We start from the raw sequence: 23529 nt of genomic DNA, 5'->3' as shown, positions 1-23529 counted from the left end.
AATTGTCCCGGTCACAGTGCTGTCGAAGAGTCCTGGAGGTCCGGTCTACAGATGTTCCAGATAAGGTGGGAGACAGTGGCAGGTGGTCGGTGCACCAGCGCACTGGACCATAGCTGTGGAGCCCAGCCTTTGAGCTGTGGGTGAAAGTTGGCTCAGCAGCTGCTCCTGCCAGCCCAGGGGAGAGAAGCTAGTGAAAGAGCAACTTGACTGTGGAATTTGAACACAGAATGCGTTGTGTGGCTTACTACTGGTAGAAAGTTCAGTTCCAGCACCCCTGGATACCCCTTTCTACACAGGGCTAATCCCATGAACAGGCTGCAAACTCTGACTCCTGTGCCAGGCTTTGTGTGCACGCCACAGCACATGGCAGGCAGCAGTGGAGAGGGGGCCTGCCTGTTCTGAGTCCAGCAGCCTCTGCTCAGTAGCACCTCATTGACTCTCTCCAGGGATGCAGGCTCAGCAATATCTAACCTAAGGTTCTAAAGCTAGAAATCACACTTTATGATAACAGGCACAGGGCACTGTCAGACCTGCAGGCCTGGCAGATTGCAGTCCTTCCCAATGCTGGACAGCACTGTCAGGTAAGACCCTTACATGCCCCCGGCAAGCTTGTGAGGAGCAGGCTTGAGAGCTGTGTGGGGTGAGCACGCGCCTTCCTACCCTGCGGAGAGCAACAGAGCAGGGCAGCTGCTTACTGGAAGTAAGAATGGCCTTCAGAAGCCTGAGGTGGGCAAAGATGAGGTCAGTCCCGAGGCTCGAAGGGAAAAGGGTTTATTAGACCCGGGAAGAGGCCGGGCAGAAGAAAAGGCAGGGCTGTGCTCACAGAAACCATCTCCGCCTGAAGCCCGGGTGCCTGTGCACGCCTAGAAGGGCTGGTGGCTGTTCTCACCTAGAATCAGTCTTGTCAGGGAGCCATTTGGGGTGGGGGGTGGGGTGTCCTGGCTCCCACAGCTTGATTCATCTGGGTGATTTCATCTTTATTTATAAATGAGACAGAAATCAAAGCAGCATTAATTTAGAACAAAAAAGGTTAAAAAAAAAAACACAAAAAAACCCTAAACCCACAGATGGGTTGGGTGGGGCGGGGCGGGGCGGGGCGTTGTGAGCGTGGGAGACTCGTCCACAGTGGAGGGCGGAGGAGCACTGGGTGTCGGAGCCCTCCCTTCCTGCTCTTGCACGGCGGCCACACAGCACTGGAGACACCACAGCGACCTCACGACCAGCCCAGGAGCCCCAGCCCGTCCCGGGGATCTGCCCCGACTTTCCACCTTCACATTTAACTCTCCTGTCCAAAGTCCTCTGAGAATTTCTTCACTTTCAGGAGGTCGTCCGCGTTCACCGTGGGCCTGGTAGTGGCCAAAGACCGGAGCATGTCTGACTGCAAAGACAAGAGCACGCCACTGAGCCAGCGTCCGAGGCCCGCGGCCCACATTGCTGCAGGCGCTGCCAGCGGCAGGGACTTAAACTCCCTCAACTGTATGCCCATTTCACCAGTGCCAGGACAGCACAGGCACGGTAACTGGGAAGACTGGGAGAGGTCCGGGCGCTCGGTGAGGGGCCACTGCCATCAGGCCGCCTCCAACCAAAGGCCACCGACACTTCCCTGCCAGTTCCTTCCACATCCAATAGGCCAAGCCACCGGAAGGACATCCTCCTCCTCCTCCCGAAGAACACGCAGTACTACTGCGGTGCCTGTCCCGAGCCCCCGGAGTCCTGGCAGGGCCTCAGCTACCCACAGCCACAAAGGCTGCGCTATCTTGGTGGGCATGAAAGCCCAGGACGGGGCTGGAGACATGGCTCAAATGTTAGTGTACCTGCCTCGCCAGAATGAGCCCCAAGTTCAGGCCTCAGTACTGTCAACAACAGTAGCCCAGGACAGCCTGCCGTGCGCATGCGCGCGCTGTGTGCGCTAGCTGTAGCTCTGCTCCAGCAAGAAACTTTTTTTTTTTTTTTGTCGGTTGTGGGGCTTGAACTCTGAGCCTGGGCGCTGTCCCTCAGCTCTTCAGCTCAAGGCGAGCGCTCTACCACTTGAGCTACAGCACCACTTCCGGTTTTCTGGTGGTTTATTGGAGATAGGAGTCTCACGGTCTCTCCTGCCCGTGCTGGCTTTGAACCGCGATCCTCAGATCTCAGCCTCCTGAGTAGCTAGGATTACAGGCGTGAGCCACCAGCGCCCGGCTCAGCAAGAAACTTTTACTCCTGGACCCCAGGCCCCGGGCCCTGAGTTGTGCGTGCTCCGCTCCCAGGTGCTCACTTACCATGCAAACCACAGGCTCTAGGAGCTTGTCGCCAGGGACATCCATCCAGGTCATCTCTATGGCCCCGGGGTCTCCAGGGGAGCACGGGGTCAGGAGGTCGTCAATCATAATGCCAGGGTTGGTTCGGGAAGGGCCAGAGACCTGAAAGTAAGGCGTGTGACAGGCTGGCAGGCGCCTGGTGCTAGGTGCTAGGCGTTTAAAGATGGCTGCGAGGGTGGGCCGTGATGGAGTTCTTAGGTCCACGGAGGTGGACCTAACTGCCGAGAGGTCAAAGTGGCTGAATGTCTGACCTCAGAAGCTTGCCGACGCGCGTCTTCGGCCGGCCTCTGGCCCCTGGCCTCCAGTTTCTGCCCCAGATGCCTCCCTTTACTACAGCCTCTAAGTCTCACTACAAGTACAGCCGCAGCAAAAATGCCCTTCCCGCTCAATTCCACACTGGCAAAATGTGTGCCAGCTCCCAAGTTCCCCATGTGTCCTGCTTGTCAACAATGCAGCCTCCCATCCCCCCGCTTTGTGAACTTCTGGTCTCCCATAACCTGTTCTAGTTCCCTTCTCCCAATCCCCAAGGGTCACTGTCTTCCCAGCCCCAGGACAGGGCCAGGGCCAGAGCAGGGCCCACAGCAGACGGCAGAGCAAGTGGACAAGTCCTGATGGCACTTTTGCGTGAGCATCTGGCAGGCAAGCACTTGGCGCTCCCTGCCCGGGCACCGTGCTGTGCACTGCTGCACACCCTCCTGTCTGCTCAGGTGGAGAAGGCCAAGCAGAGGCCGGAGGGAAGCAGGGCAGGGGCCGCCCAGCCCTGAAGCCATGGTGCACACATCCCTGCTCCTGCTCTCTAGAGATGTTTAAGCAGCCAGGGAGGTGGCAGAAAGCAGACTCCCATTCTAGCAACTGTGTGCAATCGCTGGCTGGTGTGTGTGTGTGTGTGTGTGTGTGTGTGTGTGTGTGTGTGTGTGTGTGTGTGTGTGTGTGTGTGTGTGTGTGTGTGTGTGTGTGTGTGTGTGTGTGTGTGTGTGTGTGTGTGTGTGTGTGTGTGTGTGTGTGTGTGTGTGTGTGTGTGTGTGTGTGTGTGTGGTGTGTGTGTGTGTGGCTGGTGTGTGTGTGTGTGGCTGGTGTGTGTGTGTGTGGCTGGTGTGTGTGTGTGTGTGTCAGAAAGCAGACTCCCATTCTAGCAACTGTGTGCAATCGCTGGCTGGTGTGTGTGTGTGTGTGTGTGTGTGTGTGTGTCCTGGGGTCTGAACCGTGTCTGTGTGTGTGTGTGTGTGTGTGTGCGTGCATGTGTGTGACCTGGGGTCTGAACCGTGTCCCTCAGCTTTTCTGCTAAAGGCTAGACCTCTACCACTAGAGCCACAGCTTCGCTCTGTTTTTCTCTGGTGATTAATTGTACATAAGAGCCTCAAAGACTTCCCTGCCCTGTTTGGCTTCCAACTGGGGTCCTCAGAGCTCCTCCTGAGGAGCTAGGATTATAGGTGTGAGCAACTGGCGCCTGGCTCTCACCTTCTTGAAATGTGTTGCTGACTGCACTTTCCTGACAGGCTGCATGAGGGAGTCCCGCACGATGATGCTGATGTCTGCCCCGGAGTAGCCTTCTGTCTTCTGGGCCAGCTCGTGGATGTTGGCGTCGGTGAGGTTGTGGGGCGTGCTCCCCAGATGCAATCGAAACATCTGTGCACGCGCAGCTTCCTCTGGCAAAGGGATGTAAATGCGCTTTTCAAACCTAGAGAGCCATGTACACAGCAGGAAATGAGCAGCTGGGCCCAGGCTCTGCTGGACCTGCAGACCCAGGAAGAGCCAGCGACGGGGCCAGGCTGTCCCCGGGGGCGGTCACAGGCTCATCGTGGCCAGGGGAAGACTCACCTCCTTCGAATAGCCGAATCCAACACCCAGGGGATGTTTGTGGCACCAAGGACCAGAGTCCCGTCGTTGTTGTTCCCCACCCCTGTGCAGAGAGGAAGTGGGGAGCTCACTGAGGACTCCAGCAAGCCAGACAAGCAGCGGCACAGACCTGCATCGCTGAACCCGTCCCAGGCCACCGCTGGTAGGGGCCCGAGTAAACCAGGGCCTGGTCTGGCTTTGTGGGAGCGAGGAGACCTACAGTGCTGTCTGCCGGGGAGGGGCAGGGCCGTGGAAAGGGCCTGGAAATCTGCTTAAAGCCCATGAAAGACCAGGAGGGGTGCTGAGAGCGGCTGCTCCTCTCGCCAGGCGACAGTGGCTCAGGACGGACGGCCTGGGCCGGCTCTGGGGGGAGGAAAGCAGGGGGCAGCTGCCACTGGCACGCACCCTGCATCTGGACCAGGAACTCTGTTTTGATCCTTCGGGCGGCCTCGCTCTCGTTTTCATTTCGGGAGCCGCACAGGGAATCCACTTCATCGATGAAGATGATGGACGGCTTGTGCTGCCTGGCCAGCTCGAACAGGTTCTTGACTAGCCTGCGAAGTGCCAAAGGGTCAGGACCGGGTGCTCCTGAGTGCCCACCCAGGGCCCCGGCCACCACTCCTCTTCACCTAGGGAGGCTGAAAAGCGTGCATGTGTGTGCGTGTGTGTGTGCGCGTGTGTGCGGAGGGGCAGCGACAAGTCCTCTGGCCGCAATGCAGTGTTAGAGGAAGAGCCTGCTTCAGCACCAGCCTAAATCCTGGGCACCCCACTCACTAGCTAGCTCTGGGCTTAGGGGGAAGCCTCAGCTTCATCATCTGCAGAACAGGAGCCAGTGTGGGGGAGCAGCTAGTGTAGGAAGCAGCACCCCTGTGGGATGCGCCTGCTCTGCCAGTGTGCTCAGTTCCCATCGTTCCCTGTCTATTGGCATTTTTTGTTTTGGTCAGTCGTGGGGCTTGAACTCTGGGCCTGGGCGCTGTCCCTCAGCTCTTCAGCTCAAGGCCAGTGCTCTACTGCTTGAGCCCCAACCCCACTTCCTGTTTTCTAGTGGTTTATTGGAGATAAGAGTCTTATGGACTTTCCTGCCTGGGTTGGCTCTGAACTGTGATTCTCAGATCTCAGCCTCCTGAGTAGCTAGGATTACAGGCGTGAGCCACCAGTGCCCGGCTTGTCTGCTGTTTTAAGAGACAAGGCTCCATTACACAGCCCAGACGGGCTCAGATTCCATCTCAGCCTTCCTAGTCTAGAGGTGCACTGTTACACCTTGATTTCCTTTTTTTTTTTTTGGTGCCACTCCTGGGGCTTGAACTCAAGGCCTGGGTGCCGTCACTGAGCTTTTGTGCTCAAAGCTAGCACTCTACCATTTGAATTACTTCTGGCTTTTTGAATTGTTAATTGCAGATAAGTCTCAGACTTTCCTGCCCGGGCTAGCTTCAAACCATGGACCTCAGAGTTCAGCCTCCTGAGTAGGTAGTAAAACAGAAAAACAGCTGTGAGCCACGGATGCCTGGCTCCTTCCCTTTCTTGAAAACTCCCAAATCGGGCTGGGAAGGTGGCTCAGTGGTGGAGCGCTTGCCTTGCATGCATGAGGCCCAGGGTTCGGTTCCTCAGCACCACATAAGCAAAAAGAGAAAAGCCGGAAGTGGCGCTGTGGCTCAAGTGGTAGAGCGCTAGCCTTGAGCTGAAGAGCTGAGGGACAGTGCCCAGGCCCAGAGTTCAGGCCCCACGACCGGACCCAAAAAAAGAAAACTCCCAAATTCCTTTCCAGATTCATCCTCATGTCAGGTCAGTGTCCCCACTAATAAGCTAGCAAGATGAGCAAGATGTCACCCTCCTGGCAACTGGCTGCTCAGCAGCTCCTCAGGAAGGAGGGGGGACTCCAGGGGGCAGGGCAAGCCGGGCGGGGCCCGCCGGACTTACTTTTCACTCTCCCCCAGCCACTTAGACATCAGGTCTGAGGAGGACACAGAGAAGAAGGTGGAGTTGTTGGCCTCTGTTGCCACAGCCTTGGCCAGGTAGGATTTCCCCGTGCCAGGGGGTCCAAAGAGAAGTATCCCTCGCCAAGGAGTCCGCTTGCCTGCAACAGAGCACAGCGTGAGGGAGGCGCTTCCGGACGGCGGAGTGGGGGCAGACAGACGCAGGAGGGTTTAGTCACCGCCAGTTGAGTAGGGGAGAGCACATTCTACAGGAGCAGAGGAGTGCTGCGAACTAAACACCTGCCCTGAGTTTACTCCTTGCCAGCTGACACCGGCTGGCACTGGTTCCTGACTTTACCTCCCCACTCCTGTACCCCAGCTCCTTACCCTTACTCAACCACAAGCCAAGGAGTGAAGGCTGGGGACGTACTGTGTGCATGGCAGAGCGCTCGCCTAGCGTGCACGTAAGGCCTGAGTCCTGGGAGCCACTGGCGGTGGTGGTAGGCGCTGGCCCTCTCCTGGCACAGCATGGGCAGGCCCAGCCTGGCCAGTAAGCAGAGGCGCGGGGCCATCTATGCTCGGATACTGTGGGAGGGAAGCTCCAGGCCGGCTCCTCAGAAGCACCCCCTTTTAATTGGTGGGTCGTGGGGCCTGAACTCTGGGCTTGGGCGCTGTCCCTGTGCTCTTCAGCTCAAGGCTAGTGCTCTACCACTTGAGCCACAGCGCCACTTCTAGTTTTCTGAGTGGTTTACTGGAGATAAGAGTCTCATAGACTTTCCTGCCTGGGCTGGCTTTGACTGCGATCCTCAGATCTCGGCTTCCTGAGGAACTAGGATTACAGGCGTGAGCCCCCGGTGCCCGGCTAGAGGCGCAATTCTTTCGTGCCTGGCCTGGCAGCTCTGCGCTCACCTGTGAACAAGTGTGGGAATTTAATTGGTAAAATGACGGCTTCTTTGAGGGCCTCTTTGGCCCCCTCCAGCCCGGCCACATCATTCCACCGTATGTTGGGTTTCTCCATCACCACAGCACCTGTGAGAGGACGGCGCATGAGCACAGCCAAGCCAAGGCCCCGCCCCGCCCCCATCCCCGCCGCAGGCTGCGCGCTTACCCATCAGTTGCTCTTGCAATTTCTTTTTCTCTGGGTTATCCCCTTCACTGTCACTATCGCTGCTAGAAAAGGAGACAGAAAGTGGGTCACAAGCTGGCCCTCCGCCGGGGAGCTGGGGGGCGTAAGGAGCTCCGCCACCCAGCATCGGCCAACAGCAGCATGCAGGAACCCCCATGGCAGGTTCTCGAGTCTCCTCTAGGAAACACGCATAACCCACCCTCGTTGCGTCATTAAGAGAACGGGGCAGAGACGTCAGCTCCCTCCAGAGGGAGGGAAACACGCTTTGCCTGGTGGACGTGGCAGCCGGGAGCCGTTCCTACCGACTCAGAACTGCCACACGATCAAGACTCCAAAGTTAGCCAGGCGCCGGCGGCTCACGCCTGTCATCCTAGCTACTCAGGAGGCTGAGATCTGAGGATCGTGGTTCAAAGCCAGCCCGGGCAGGAAACTTCGTGAGACTCTTATCTCCAATAAACCCACTAGAAAACCGGGAGTGGTGCTGTGGCTCAAGCGGTAGAACACTGGCCTTGAGCTGAAGAGCTGAGGGACAGCGCCCAAGCCCAGAGTTCAGGCCCCATGACCGACCAAAAAAAAAAAAAAAAAAAAAAAGACTCCAAAGTTCTGAAACACAGAGAAGAAATAACGCTTAAACCTGAAGGGGAGCCGGGCGCTGGTGGCTCACGCCTGTAATCCTAGCTACTCAGGAGGCTGAGATCTGAGGATCGCGGTTCAAAGCCAGCCCGGGCAGGAAAGACCGTGAGACTCCTATCTCCAATAAACCACCAGAAAACCGGAAGTGGCGCTGTAGCTCAAGTGGTAGAGCGTTCGCCTTGAGCTGAAGAGCTGAGGGACAGCGCCCAGGCCCAGAGTTCAAGCCCCACGACCGACAAAAAAAAAAAAAAAAAAAAAAACCTGAAGGGGAACGCAGCCGCCACCCAACAGCAGCAACCACTGTCACAGCCTTTATTTGCCGTCACTCTTAAGAGACCCGTGTCCCTGTCCCTTCATCTTGTCTATCTCTTGTGCTGGGAGTCAGACTGACGCAATCCTCTTCCAGAAGTCACCTCACACCGTCCTCGCACCTGCAGCCCTCCGGACACTGGGACACTGCTGAGTGCGCTCAGACAGCGTGGGATCAACACAGGCCCTGCATGGAGGTCGACTGCATCATGTCTTAGCTCCGGGACCTCAGCCAGTCTCCTAGCATCTCCCACAGTGACCACCTCTTGTGTCAGGTGAGGTGAGGTGATGACTACAGTACCCTGCCCCTCACGTGGCACCAGCGACCGAGTTCTGTCATCAGACTTAAGAAGGGGGAAGTGGGTTATGCAGCGGGACAATGGCAGAGCCCACAACTCATACCTCACGCTAGAGTCCCTGAACATCACAGCTCAGCCTGCCTTGCTTTCTTCTTCCTTTTCCTTTCATGTTCTCTCCTGTTCTCCTCCTCTCTCCTTCCAACCTTCTCTTTCTCTTTCTCTCTGACTTTTGTGACTGTCCTGGGGCTTGAACTCAGGATCTGGGCTGTCACTGAGTTTTTTTGTTCAACAGCTTTGCTTTAGGCTTTTTGGGTCGTAACTTGGAGATAAGAGTCCCATGGACTTTCCTTCCTATGGCTGGCTTCGAATCACAATCCTCAGCTCTCAGGCTGAGTAGCTAGGATTATAGGTGTGAGTTACTAGTACCTGGCTTCACACAGCTTTTCTGTCCAGACCCAATGAAGAACACAGGAAAGAGCTTTGATAAGCACAGTGCGAGGGGCCCGGAATGTGACTTAGTGGTAGGACGCTAGCCTTGAGCAAAAGAAGCTCAGGGACAGTGCCCAGGCCTGAGTTCAAGCCCCAGGACTGGCAAGGGGGGGGGAGGGAGGGAGGGAGCGAGGGAGCTGCACTGGGCACTCTGGCGCCATTGCCATGAGAAGCCTGGGCGCTGGAGGGTGCAGGCGGCTGGAGGCCTGGGGACGGGAGGGCGCACGCGGCGGGAGGCCTGGGCGCTGGAGGGTGCAGGCAGCTGGAGGCCTGGGGACGGGAGGGCGCACGCGGCGCTGCACGCTCACCCCTTGCCCTCGCTCTGGTTCTCTTTGACTGGCTTCTTGCCATGCTTCTCTTTGTTTCGTAAATAATCCTTCAGCTTCTCCGCGCGGTCTAGGTACTGCACGCACTTGGCTCGAATGCTCTCCTTGGCCTTGTCACTGTGTGCCTCATCTGCAAAAGGGGACCCAGAGAGTGGCCCGTGAGCGCCGTGCACCCCTACGTGGGGTTCGGAGGCCAGGGGACCCCAAGCCCGACTCACACTTGATGGCGTGTAGGAAGTACTCCACGGCATGCTGGTAGAGCCGCAGCGCCTCCTCGTAGTTCTTGGCTTTATCCTCTTCTGTGGCTTTGGTCACCAGATCAATGGCTTTCTGGAAAGGCAAAGCAGAGTTCAGGGCTTCCCAGGAGACCCAGACAGCCTCTGGTCCCCCCAGCCGCTGAGGAGCTGAGGAGTCAGTGCCGGGCTGCACGTACTGGTCGCGGCTGGATGGCCGGCCCTTTGCAGAAGTGCGCGGCGGGGCAGCCACACGCTGCAAGCTCCAGCCCACGGCCGGGAGAGAAGCTGCCTGAGCTGAGCCCAGCCATAGCAAACCCCGCCATCCACGGCCACGGTGCTGCACAGGTGCAGAAACCGCACTAGGAAAGGCCTTCCGCAAGATGGACTTCCAGGCACAGCTAACCCTCTGCAGACCCAGTTCGCTCCTCTAGGCTCCAAAGGGCCAAGCTTTCCTCGGCCGCCTGCCTGTAGTGGACATGTGGAAGGCGGCTCGGGGCCAGGCCAGGGCAAGCTGCCGGCAGCGGGGCCTGTCCCCGGACTTACCCTGAGTGAGCCAGGTCTTGGGGGAGACTCAGACCAGACCTACAGGCCAGTGCCTCAGGCTCCGCTAGAAGCACCCGCCCGACGCCGCTAGCGTTTAGAAACCAAAGCGGTGCTGGTGGTCACACTTAGTCCTAGCTACTCAGGAGGCTGCGACTGTGAGGCTGACAGTTTGGACAGACAAATCTAAGCCTCTACTCCCCAGTTAACTAGCACAATGCCAGACTGGAGGTATGGCTCAAGTACACAGAATGCCGATGGAGAGCAAGAAAGCCTAGCAGGAGCTGGAGGCCCTGAGTTCAAGTGCCGGTACAGACATCCACACCAACTCCTGCAGCTTCTCCAACCCACACGCCCTGCATTCTCTTCCACCTGGTGTGCCATTAGTCATCTGGTGGCAAAGCTCACTGCAGCCAAAGCTCCAGCCCAATCAAACCATGACCTGACCCTCCTGGGGACGGCGGCTTTGTTACCCACAACAACCCCTCCCCCAGTTCCTGTGGCTCAGCCGTGGTGAAGGAGGGACTCAGCTCTGCAGTGGGCACGGCAGGGCAGCGCATCCCCTCTGTCCCGGTCCTCAAGCATTTCCCTCTTCTGTCTTCTCATGCTGGAAGCCGTCCATGGCGAGGAACCGCTTTGTGTAACAGGAGAGTAACGTGACAATAACGCTGCCAGCGCTGCCACATCTCTGGTAACGCCTGTGGCAAAGGCTGAAGGCCGAGGAAGGGGAACAAGTACCAGGGGGAAGAGGCGCTGGCAGGGTGGGCATCGATCGGCAACTCCGGCCTACGTCCTACTTTCTGAGACCTGGAGGATCACACAGGTTTGAAGCCAGCCTGGGCAGGAAAGTCTGAGAGATTCCATCTCTAATTGCCAGCAAATACTGGAATGGACACGTGGCTAAAGTGGTAGAGTATAAGCCACCAGCCAGAAAGCTAAGGGAGAGCCCAAGGCTCTCTGAGTACAAGCCTCATTCTAGCATGCACATATGCACACACGCAAGGAAAAAGGACAAGATAATAAGTGCTTTGGGGGCATATGGGATGGAGAGGGTTGCGATAGGATCTCAACCCAGCTAGCTCAGGATTTACTATGCGGTCCAGGCTGGTCTTGAACTCTCAATCCTTGCCTCAATCTCTGAAGCACCAAACCTTTGCCTGCTGCCCACCCCCGACAGTATTTTAGGTTTTGTCAGCTACACTGTCTCTGCAAGAACTATTCACTCTTCCTATGTAGCAGCTGCAGACAGTATGTAAATAGATGAGCAGCAATGTGGTTTCAATAAAACTTTATAGGCACCGGAATCTGAATTTCAGATTATTTTCATGTGCTTTTTTTTTTTTTTAGATGACCATTTAAAAGATGTCAAAGCCTATGACAGAAGTGGCACTGTGGCTCAAAGTGGTAGAGTGCTAGCCTGGTGCGAAAGAGCTCAGAGACAGCCCCCAGGCCCTCAGTTCAAGCCCCATGACTGACACACCCATAAGAAAAGTCCCGAATAGGCAAATCCACCCAGGGAGTCCTAGGCCTTGGAGGGACAAAGGGTTCAGAGCAAGCCACAGCTGAGGGGCATGGGGTTTTCTTTTGGAGAGTGATAAAAATGTATAAGCCACCACTTCCGACTTTTTCTGTTTATGTAGTGCCAAGGAATCGAACCTCGGGCCTCAAGCATGGGAGGCAAACACTCTACCACTGAGCCACCTTCCCAGCCCTCAACGTGAAACTCTTATCTCCAATTAACCACCAGAAAACTGGAAGTGGTAGAGCACTGGCCTTGAGCTGAAGAGTTCAGACACGGCCCCCAGGCCCAGAGTTCAAGCCCCACGACCGACAAAAAAAAAAAGGAAAAAGAAAATGTGGTGTAATTTCGCACACATCTGAATATGCTAAAAGCACAGAACGGTGCCCTTTCCGTGGGTAAAGCCTTAATAAAGCCGAGGAAAAGAAAAAACTGAACACAAAACAAACAAAAGCCACCGTTCAGGGCACAGAGTCAGAGCTCGGCCGGCTGGTGTCCCACCGCCGGGTCACGGCACAGGTGCACGGTCAGGTCTGGCTGGCTGTCGGGCGCCTCCCCGGCCCCGCCGCGCAGCGCTCACAGCCGGGCGCCGGCTCACACCGCCCGCCACCGCATCGCCCCATTCCACAGACCCGGGGGCCCAAGGTCACGGGCGGAGGGCCGCGGGGCTCCCACTCCGGGCTGAGGCCGCGGGCGCGTGTGGATGTTTTCTGACAGCAGCCCAGGCCGGGCCCGCGCCCCGCACAGGCGGCTCCGCCCGGGCTCCACCCCGCACGGGTCGGGAATGAATGAGGAGCGGGGCCGCGAGGAGGGGGCCGGGGGCCCGGGGCGGAGCAGGGTCCCCCGCACCGAGCGGGCACGGCGACGGGGGGACGGGGATTTCAAGAGAAACCGAGGCGGGGCGCCGGGGCCGAGCGGAGGCCGCGAGGCCGGGGCTCCGAGGAGGGAGGGAGGCCGTCGGCCGGCTCCGCGGCCCGCAGGCCCGGCCGGGCGCACCGCCTCGGCCTCCGCAGCTGGCCCACGGCGTGCCACCGTACCTGGAGGGTTGACGTTGTCATTTCATCTCCTGGGTCCGCCCCACAACCCGCGGCGCTGCTGGCGGCCTCGGTCGGGGCCCCGGGAGCCGCGGTGCTGGGTCGGGCGCGGGGAGCCCGGCGGGTGGGCGCTGGGCGCGGGGAGGGCGGCCGCTGGCAGCCGGGGCCGAGTCCGAGGACTAGCGATGAGCGCGGTCCAGAGCGGTGGTGGGGCCCCGAGCGGCGCGGCTGCCCCCCGGTGGCCACCGCCAGTAGTGCAGGCACCGCTTCCGCCGCCGCCGCCGCCGCCGCCGCCAGCACGGAGCAGGGGCGGGGCCGAGAGGAGGCAGGAACCGGAAGTCGTCGTGGATCCCGCGGGAATGAAGCATCTCTGTGGAGCGGTTATCTTCCGTGGTAACCTCAAACCTCCGTAGGGAACGACCGTACCTGCCCGGGCTGGCTTTTACATGGCGTTAGCCACAGCACCGTGGGGACTCAGTCCCTAGTTACCTAAGTTGCAGCCACTTGTAGTGTGTGTGTGTTGTCGGTCCTGGGGCTTGAACTCTGGTCCTGGGCGCTGTCCCTCAGCTCTTCAGCTCAAGGCGAGCGCTCTACCACTTGAGCTACAGCGCCACTTCCGGTTTTCTGGTGGTTTATTGGAGTTAAGAGTCTCACAGTCTCTCCTGCCCGGGCTGGCTTTGAACCACGATCCTCAGATCTCAGCCTCCTGAGTAGCTAGGATTAGTAGCTAGGATTACAGGCGTGAGCCACCGACGCCCCGTTTGCTTTAAAATTCGAACCGGTGAGACTCCAGAGAGGTCTTCGCCTGGTCTTGACGTTGTTAGCCACGATTTTAGGAGGTAGAAACCAAGAAAGTTGAATAAAGCGCGTGTATCTTCCCAGCTGTCATTAAGGCTGCCCCGAGCCCCCGGGCTGGCTGTGCTCTCCCTGCTTCATGCTGTTATACTAAAATAAACCTCGCTAAACCCCGAGCCTGTGAGAACCCTGGAAATTTCTGTCACGTGTGCATTGAGTGCCCGGGGCTTGTGTGGAAGCTGGGGCGGTAGAGAACCCCCTTAGCCTTCATCTAACATCAGGGGTATTTAGGATGAAAATACAGGTGGAGGTGTGGCCTTACCCTGCCTTAGGATGAGTGTCCCCATTATTCTGGACCCCTGGTTTAGTCCGTCATCCTGGCGGTCAAGAATTGGGCCCAAAGGTAGCGAGGTGGGCCGCTTGATTAAATGTGTGCCATTATGCCATAGATACATTTGAGTTTCCCTTTTAAACAAAGGGTGGGTTCTGCCAGATGCTTCTTTTAAGACAGCTGTTTGTCTTTGAGATAGTTTATCTGCAAATTCAGTGTTTATCACTGAATTCCTCTCTTGCTCCTCATGCATCATTTTCCCCTCGTCTAGCCTGTCCCAACCCTTCTATTTTCCTTCTTAGGAACCTGGTGTTTTTAGCCACTTGGTTTTTTATGTTTTTTTTCTTTTCTTTTTCTTTTTGTGGTGCTAGGATGGAAAATAGCCTCCGTCAGGCTAAGCAAGCTCTGAGCCGTTGAGCTACACCCCCACATTCTTCTCTTCCCTCCCTCTCTCTCTTCCTTCCTCTCCCCCAGGGATTTTTAAGTAGTTGTACAAAGCAATTGCCATTTAAGAAAGTAGTTTATGAATACATCTTGATTCACTGATTCACGTAGCCCTTTCATCATCCTCCCTCCCCCCCAGTCCCACCCCTTCCCTCAGTTTCCTTTAATTTTATAGAATTTACATTGAGTACTAGGGTTTGGACTCAGGTCCTCATGCCTAATAGGAAAGTGCTCTACCCTCCTAATTCTGTAATAAAGTTTTGGAGAAGTAGAGGAAAACCGAGCTGTCACCTAGAATAAGTGGCTGATAACCAAATAATTGGAATGCCGATCATTTCTAACCGTCCTAAGAAACTCCCCGTCACTCCCTCTTCTCCACGAATCAAAAGCTTCACGGTGGCTCCAGAGGCAGGAAATTCATTCGTCCACAAGTCCCTTTTAGCATACAAAAAAAATTTGAGGGCAAAAATGAAGTGCTTTCTCTTCCTTCCTTTTGCTTCCCTGCCCTCTCTCCCCATTCACTGCTAAAATGTTGCTTACAAGGTAGACAGAGGCAGCTAAGGGTGTCAGAACAGTGGAGAAGCCCCCGTGGTTGAGATACTAGGTACATTGGGTAAATAATTATACAGAGAATAATAGAAATCAGGTTACAAGGGGATATTAGATTCTTTTTTTTTTTTTTTTGTCAGTTGTAGGGCTTGAACTCAGGGCCTGGGCGCTGTCCCTGCACTCTTCAGCTCAAGGCCAGTGCTCTACCATTTTGAGCTACAGCTCCACTTCCGGTTTTCTGGTGGTTAATTGGAGATAAGAGTTTCACAGGGACTTTTTTGCCCAGGCTGGCTTTGAACCTCAATCCTCAAATCTCAGTCTCCGGAGTAGCTAGGATTACAGGCATGAGCCACCAGTGCCCAGCTGGAAACTCGATTGTTTATGTATCAGAATGGACAGTATGAGCCCATGGTTTCTAAACACCATCTAGAAATAGATATATGTATGCATATCTATACACATTTTCCTTTTTTTTTTTTTTTTTTGTCAGTCGTGGGGCCTGAACTCTAGGCCTGGGCGCTATCCCTCAGCTCTTCAGCTCAAGGCTAGCACTCTACCGCTTGAGCCACAGCGCCACTTCTGGCTTTTTCTGTTCATGTGGTGCTGAGGAATCGAACCCAGGGCCTCATGCATGCAAGACAAGCGCTCTACCACTGAGCCACTTTCCCACCCCTCCTTGCTCTTTTTGACCCAAGGTCTTACTATTTAGTCTACTTGCTTTGTAGTCTAAGAGCTGGCCTGGACTTTGGGGTCGGTCCTTACTGTATGTGTGTGGTGCTGGGATTACAGCTAAGCATCACGAAACCCAGATACACTAGAATTTTTTTTTTTTTTTTTGTTGGTTGTGGGGCCTGAACTCTGGGCCTGGGTGCTGTCCCTCAGCTCTTCAGCTCAAGGCGAGCGCTCTACCACCTGAGCCACAGCACCATTTCTGGCCTTTTCTGCTTATGTGGTGCTGAGGAATCGGACCCAGGGCTTGCAAAGCAAGCACTCTACCACTGAGCTACCTTCCCAGACCCTACACTAGAAATTCTAAGTGTGATAGAGTATTATGCTAGAAAAAGACAAGACAGGGTCTTAGAACAATGTAAAAAATGTCAATGGGGGAATATAGGTAAAGGGGATATTGATGTTCTTTGAGCTGATTTTGATTTTTCCTGTGGGTTTGAAACTATTTCAATATTGTAAAAAATGAAAAAAATTACAAGTCTAAAAGCAATTTTTTATTTACAATATAAAGGTTACAAAGGTGTATATATATGTATTTATATGTATATATATATAATACCCTTAAGTTACAAAGTTTCATTGTAATGTACAATGGTATGTTTGATGTGCAACTCAAGAAGTGTTGTCTAAGCATCTATATTTATAGAGTATACATAAAGCTTTTGTGAAAATTAAGAACACAAATATTGCCCTGTCCTTATGCCATGGGTTTTTGATTTCAAAGCCAGAAAAATCAGAGTTAAATTTTAAACAAGATTTTAAAAGACATCTTATTTATCTTGTTTAAATATGTAATTCTAAAGAGAAAACAACCAGATAAACTCAGAATATCACATACTCTTAATTATCTGCAGAAGTATTATTCTTGTTTACCAAGTATTCATATGTAACAAAAACACAAGTAGTATGAATATTGTAATAGTTTGCACAGATTAGCCAAAAAAGGTCTTCAAAAGGCAGTGGTTTCCCACATTATCTTCTACAAGACCTCAGGTCTGGTGCCAAAAAGGAAATATTCATTGGGCACCAAGGTATTCTAAAGTAGAACTCATCCCATGAGCTGTAAACACAACACTAGCTTGCTGGACACAAAACTCATCCCAGGTCCTGTGCTGTGGACGGACTGGCTACATGGGATTAGGCTCATGGGGCCCAGGGGCTGTGCAAACCTGATACTTACTTCAAATCATTCCTTTCTGCAAATTCAATGAATTCACAAAGCAGAGGTGAAGAGATGGAACTAACACCCACTCAAACATGATTGAGCTAGAAGAAAATCACTTCTTCCAACCTAGAAGGAACACTTATATGACAATACTTAATGTGCTGGTTTTGGTAAAAATACAATCATTAGCACCTGATTGTCAAAGGGCAGGCTTACAGTAAAGACCAAGACACTAAAGGTATGACCTAATTTTGGTGCACAAGTCTAGGACATTTGAAAAGGAAGAAGGAAGCCACGTAGCTATGTTCTCAGCGCCATTCCTATCACCGACAGTGCAGATATTTCTGCACAAACACCAAAGATGTGGCCTGAAAAACTCACCCTAGCAATGAATGGGAAGCAATATGGACAGGAATGGACTCTTGAAGTTATAACAAACTCAATCAACCTATTTTCTTTCTCCTTTTTCTTTCTGAAATTCAATTAACAAATTCTCTTTTGGGTGTGGTATTGGGGCTTGAACTCAGGACATCTGGCTTGCTAGGCAAAGGTTCTACCACTTCAGCCAAGCCTCTAGCCAACCTTTCTTATTTTCTTTAGGTCTCTTTCATTGAATTTGAATGCTAGATTGTTCTAGAATAAGTACATTTTTGCTAAGTTTTAATTGACTTTGATCATTAATGGAGAAACATTCCACCACATAAGGATTTCATTTAGAGATGCTTAGGTTTAAGTGGGGACATGAATGGATCAGCAAAATTTAGAAATAGGTGTTGATCAAATACACACTTACAAACCTGCCATCTGCCATCTGATTTCCAAATAACAAGGGAAAAGCTTAAGTGAAGGTGTGGTCCAAGTGGACTCATGGTCCAGCCATGAATAGAAAGCCAAAGCTGAATGAGAGCATGAAGCCTGAGCTCAAGCCCCAGTACCGGCATGTGTGCTCAAGCACACACACGTAGTGACTATTTAGTGTACCTTTCCCTTACCTTGAAAATCTGTCCTTCAACAAAACAGACATATCACTGAGCAAGCAGATGTGTTTTCTTTTTGGTCTGTTTTTATGGTGGCAGTAATGAAGACCTGGGGCCTAGGAGGTAGGCACTCTACCACTGAAGGAAAAACCCTAGACCTTTTTTTTTTTTTTTTGTCTTGTCGGTCATGGGCATGACTCTGGGCCTGGGCGCTGTCCCTCAGCTCTTCAGATTAAGGCTAGCGCTCTACCACTTGAGCCATAGCCCCACTTCTGGCTTTTTCTGCTTATGTGGTGCTGAGGAATCGAATCCAGAGCCTCATGCATGCGAGGCAAGCGCTCTACCACTGTGGAGCCACCTTCCAGCCACCCCCCCCCCATTTTTTTTTTAAGAGAAAGGATTTCATATCAGCCACTCAAGCAGTTGAATTAGCATAAAATAAACCCTACTTACCATCATTATAGCACAGGAATAACTACATTGCTCCAAACCACATCCACCTGACATATAGCATAGGGTTTTATAACTACCATGACACAGTTATTGAATGTCTATAAACCCAATGCAGTGAGACAGCTTAAAAAAACAGGGCAAGGCAGACTGCTGCTATCATTCTTTAAAGACGGTATGTGAAAATAATGCGCAGTTACCAAACAATTAAAATAAGGACTCAGGAGCATGGCAGGCTCATCTCCTTCCATCTTCAAACAGGGGAAAAAGAAAAGCCATGTAACAACTGGAATTTCACTGAAAGAGATTCTAACGGAGAAGAAAAAGAATGAAAATGACTATAGTCAAATTCAACTTAAACATTTCTGCACTATGGCAATTTTAAAAAAGTCTCAGTTACATAGATATTAAGACCTGTTGAGAGCAATTTGCTTTGAGACCAAAGTGACCTGGCATTTTACTTCTTCCTTAGGGGCTGGAGAACAAGACCTTTGGCTTTCTAACCAGCCATTTCACTCACGGTGCCCACAGCAGCCACGTGGAAACGGAAGCTGGATATTTGGATAGTTTAAACATTATGTACAATCAACAGTTACAACCAATGAAAAGAATAGAAACACAGTTCAAAATAAGTGTCCAAATACAAAAAAGCAGAGAAAGTCTAAAGATCCTCCCTGACAGTGTAAAACAATGTTTAACTCTTTAAGCAGGTAGGGCTACAATATAATTTGCATAGCAGCTTAGAAGGTAATTTGCATAAAAATGGACATATTCTTCCATGGTGTTGAAAATGAACAAATATAATCACATACATTTAAATGAAAGGAGACTGATTGTTACTCACAAAGTTTTAACAAATCTATATACTCATCTCACATTTTTGTCTACTCACTGCAAAATCTGTTTCTGGGGAAAACAATCTTTTTTGTTGCTGTTGGTCATGGGGCTTGAACTCTGGGCCTTGAGTGCTGTCCCTCAGTTCTATAGCTCAAGACTAGTGCTCTACCACTTGAGCCTCAGTGCCACTTCCAGTTTTCTGGTGGTTAATTGCAGGTAAGAGTCTCACGGCCTTTCCTGCCCGTGCTGGCTTTGAACCGTGATTCTCAGAGCTCAGTCTCCTTGGCAGCTAGGATTATAGGCGTGAGCCACCAGTACCTGGCTAAGGGAAACATAATCTTATCCAGATTCCACACAGATTCACTTTTTTAAGAATAAATTTTGGTTTGTCAGCTATTAAAGTTTTAACTGGCTTTATTATTCTCTTTATGAGCCTAAGTTAGGAAAACAGTAATGTTAGCTATCTATTGGTCACAGAGATTTTTCTATTTATGTACATAGAAAAGAAATTAATTCTATTTCCTGCCATGCAATAATTTCCAGGTACAAAGTTTGTGAGAGTTCAGATGATGAAACCAGGTACGGTCAGACTTTCCCTAGCTGAAAAAGTGCTAAGACATGGCTTTAAAATAAGTGAATGACATTTAAGGTAATATATATATATTTATGATATGTGTGTGTGTGTGTGTGTGTGCGCATGCGCGTACCAGTCCTAGGACTTGAACTCAGGAATTGGGTGCCATCCTTTAGCTTTTTTGCTCAAGGCTAGTGCTCTACCACTTGAGCCACAACTCCACTTCTGGCCTTTTTGGTAGTTAACTGGAGATAAAGAGTTTCATGGACTTTCCTTCCAGGTCTGGCTTTGAACCATGATCCTCAGATCTCAGCCTCCTGAGTAGCTGGGATTACAGGCATGAACCCTAGCACCCATCTAAAGTACTATTCTTTACTTCCTGGCCAGATCCCATTATTAAACTGAAACTCCGTCTACTAGGTAGGAGAGTTTACAGCTAAAATTATCTAATAAATACTGCATAAACATACATCTAAGTATTTCTTCAAATAAAATATTAGAAACCAATTTCCAGAATAGGATGGTTTGATGACTTTAGGAGAAGACTCAACAAGAAAAAAATTAAGAAATTAAGAAAGAAAGGAAGGAAAGAAAGGAAAGAAAGAAAAAAAAAGAAAGAGGAAGGAAGGAAGGAAGGAAGGAAGGAAGGAAGGAAGGAAGGAAGGAAGGAAGGAAGGAAGGTAGGTAGGCCGGGCACTGGTGGCTTATGCCTGTAATCCTAGCTACTCAGGAGGCTAAAATCTGAGGATCGAGGTTCAAAGCCAGCCCGGGCAGGAAAGTCCATGAAACTCTTATCTCCAATAAACTATCTGAAAACTGGAAGTGGCATTGTAGCTCAAGTGGTAGAGTGTTAGCCTTGAGCTGAAGAGTTCAGGGACAGCACTCAGGGCCAGAGTTCAAGCCCCATGACCGACAAAAAAGAAACGAAAAGAAAAAAAAAAGAAAGAAGGAAGGAAGGAAAGAAAGGGAAAAGGAAAGAAAAGAAAGAGTAAAAGAGAAAGAAAAGCTAGGCTAAATTAAGCTAAACTTAAGCCAAGCTAAGCTGAGCCTTTTCCCCTTCTTGGATTCCTGTTCCGGGAGGAGAGGCGCACGGGGAGGGGGAGGAGCGGGGAGGGGGAGGAGCGCTCTTCATGGGAAGCTGGCTGCATAAGTGTGGACAGGATGCTGAAGCCAGGCCTCGGTTCGGGAAGGGGGCTGGGCTATGGAAGAGGAGCACAGCTCTGCAGTCCCCTTTCTATTCTCTACACAGGAGCTCAAAGCATCCTCAGCAATTCCCCTAATTCAAAATGAAAAATGACAACTGAACTGGCTCTATAAAAAAGAGGAAACATTGAAGATGAAGATCATTTGAAAATGATCTGCCATACTTTGGCATTTAAATACAAAATAGGTGCATTTCAAGGTGTCCCGCGCGTAAAAGCACTTCATTTGTGGTCTGAAAATCCCACACAGAGTAACAACCTTGCCCACCTGTGACAGGCTGGCGGTTAAAGTATGTAGAACAGGCAGTAGATAAAACAGTGGCAGAGGGCTTTTGCTAATGGATGAGAATGTTCCTACATTTTAATCTCACTTTAAGTCTTAAATGATATTAAACCCCTGTGGGGCCTCAGTGTTATACATGACAGTCTATAAATGTGAGCAAAATCAGCTGAAATGTCTTCCCTGCCCACATTGTCATACACCTCTTTTCGGACCTTCTTTCACAGTAACACAGAAAGCTTCAACCGGGTGGCTTTACTGCTGAAGCCCAAATGCATTGTTCAACTTCTCATCTTAATAATAAGAGAAGCCAACAAGCTCTCTTTCCTGAGATTGCTGTTTGGTGAAATTCTGCTTGCAGAAATCAGGGCTGGACCTTGAAAACATTTCCCCCTGAATTGGGAGTGTGTCTCAGATGGAACCAACCTTAGGTTTACGGATTTTCAAACACATAAAAAAAAATGCTTGAAAATGTTTTTGTCTAGATTTTCAGTTCCAGTCAGATCATTCATTTTTGGAGCGTTAATACTTATTTTCTTACTATAACCACAGACGGAGGCCTGACCTCTGGCAGCTGGGGGATGATGGTGGGACTACAGAGTTGGCTGAATGTCTATCTTCCGCATGGCCCTCCATCAGTCTATGTTCAAATCAAATTTACATCACAGCTCTCTCTCTCTCTCTCTCTCTCTCTCTCTCTCTCTCTCTCACACACACACACACACACACACACACACACACACACACACACACACACACACACACACACACACACACACACACGGGAATGCCACCAACTGTAATGCTCATATCCTTGTGTGCTACTCTTGATAAATCTAGAAAACGAGAGCTAGTCCTAGACTTTTCTTTGGAGAGCTGAGAGTTTGTATACATGATCCATTTTAAATGTTTTCAGACTATTTATCTCGCCTCCAAAATTAGGAAAATTAAGTTGAATATGATTCTCTAAGACCACAAAAAAGTACAATTTCACTGCTACTGTGTCCTAGTGATGATCCTTAGCCATGTGAACAAAATGCAGGTAACTGAGCCTCATCACCCTGGCCACACATAGTACCTTAACCCACTGAAGGGCTGTGGGGGAGGAAGGCTGGGGCTCCTGCATGGGTGCACACAGCCCAAAGGCCCCACGTATTTGTGCTGAAAGGCTGGCCTAACCCACAAACCCACAAACTCCTTAAATCAGCTAGTTCTTGCTGGATTTATCTTTCTCCGAGATCTGCACACTAAACAAGAAGCCATTAAAGTAACCCACCTCAAGGATAATTTTTCAGAGCTAGGATAGACGATATCCCTGAAATGGCAGTGATATCCAGTAATTAAAATAGCCACTAATAAAGCTCCACCAACCCTAACCAAAGGCACATTTGGTAAGCAATAAAAAATGGCTTAGCTTAAAATGAGGATTTCTTTTAAAATAAACCTTAGACCATTCATTCCCTGGCTCTTGCCAAAAATAAAATCAGAGAAACCTACAAGAAGTCAAATTTTTTCTTTCAAAGCAATGTTTTCCAACTTGCTTTTTGACTTGGACACCACTAAGAAGAGAGGCAAGATAAATCGCATTTTGCAAGTTCTGAGTGCTAAGATTAGCACTTTCGAGGGACAGAGCTGGTGATAAGGTGGGCAGTGATGGGAGGGGTCAGATACAGTGAGAGCCAAGGCAGAGGGAAGAACCCTTTGGTGATGCAATTGAAGGACTGTCTAGAGAGGCAGGAACAGGTAAAAATGTGGACTCCTACAGCCCATATGACTTGTCTGAAATGACCAAGAAGCAACGGCTGCTACACGCTAGCACCTGGGAAGAAACAGTCATCCTGAATAAAACACAGAGGCTAAACTTGAGACAAATCCTACATAAGAAGAAAAGAAACACCTTTCTTGGCTATTTGGTATTCAAAAAGGGAAAACAAAGAGCCACCAGGAAATAAACCTAATTACTTGTAAACCACATTATGAAAGGAGAAGATACATCAACAGCTTCATTTTGGAGCTTATTAGAGTCCTAGAAATCCTGGCCTAGGTGGCTTGGGAAAAGTAGGCTTTTCTTTAAACCAGTTATGGTTTAGCAGTGATTTGCAGGTCCTTGGGAAGGCACTGTACTGGAGGAAAGAACACAGAGCTTTCATTTGTGCGAGGTGGAAATACTTCTTGCGGTAGCCAAGGTTCTTCTCTGACGTCTGCTGCTCACACGAGCAGTCCCATGCGAGTGACTTTGGCTGACAAGAAAGTATGCAGCACGAACACAATTGGCTTTGGACAAGAGTGCAGGTCCATGGCCTATGGAGAAAGGACATCAGCCATCACTACCATAAACAGACAGTTTGCAAAATAAACACATTTAGATGGTATGACCTTTCATAGCTGCAACCAGGAGACACTGTGGGTATTGGGTTCTACCATGCCTGGTAGTTAGAACTATAAGTAGTGTTTAAAATAAAGAGGAATATCTTGTCTGGAGAACATTAATGCTAACTGTATTTCCCAGAAAAAACCACAGTGGATTCAGCTGAAGCATGATGGTCCATAGACACCATTTCTGACTGTCTGACTAGATTGCTGTGGGATGATTATGTGCAGAGGTCTTCAGTCTGGACAGCTGCCAAGAAGAACCAGGA

General features: G+C 51.1%; 2 protein-coding genes across 2 annotated transcripts in view; both read right to left on the bottom strand.

Moving 5' to 3' along the window:
• Nucleotides 1-755: 755 nt before the first annotated feature.
• Nucleotides 756-12738, bottom strand: LOC138807051 (vacuolar protein sorting-associated protein 4A). The gene is made up of 11 exons (XM_069992629.1): nt 12561-12738; nt 9447-9558; nt 9211-9358; nt 7155-7216; nt 6956-7075; nt 6051-6207; nt 4539-4687; nt 4116-4197; nt 3756-3975; nt 2259-2399; nt 756-1378 (listed from the first exon to the last, which is right to left on the bottom strand). The coding sequence occupies exons 1-11, from the start codon at nt 12579-12581 to the stop codon at nt 1277-1279; spliced, it is 1314 nt and encodes a 437-aa protein (XP_069848730.1). The 5' UTR covers nt 12582-12738; the 3' UTR covers nt 756-1276.
• A 3188-nt stretch (nt 12739-15926) lies between these two features.
• LOC138807050 (beta-2-syntrophin) overlaps nt 15927-23529 on the bottom strand; it is a 77735-nt gene continuing 70132 nt past the window's right edge. The window contains exon 7 of the mRNA XM_069992628.1: nt 15927-23191. Coding sequence (XP_069848729.1) covers nt 23099-23191 — 93 coding nt within the window. The 3' untranslated portion in view covers nt 15927-23098. The remainder of the gene's footprint in view (nt 23192-23529) is intronic.

The sequence above is a fragment of the Dipodomys merriami genome, unplaced genomic scaffold (assembly GCF_024711535.1).
Source record: "Dipodomys merriami isolate MVZ:Mamm:240054 unplaced genomic scaffold, mDipMer1.0.p SCAF_41, whole genome shotgun sequence".
NCBI lineage: Eukaryota > Metazoa > Chordata > Mammalia > Rodentia > Heteromyidae > Dipodomys > Dipodomys merriami.
The sequence above is the reverse complement of the archived record's forward strand: the minus strand, read 5'-3'. Positions and strand labels throughout refer to the sequence as shown.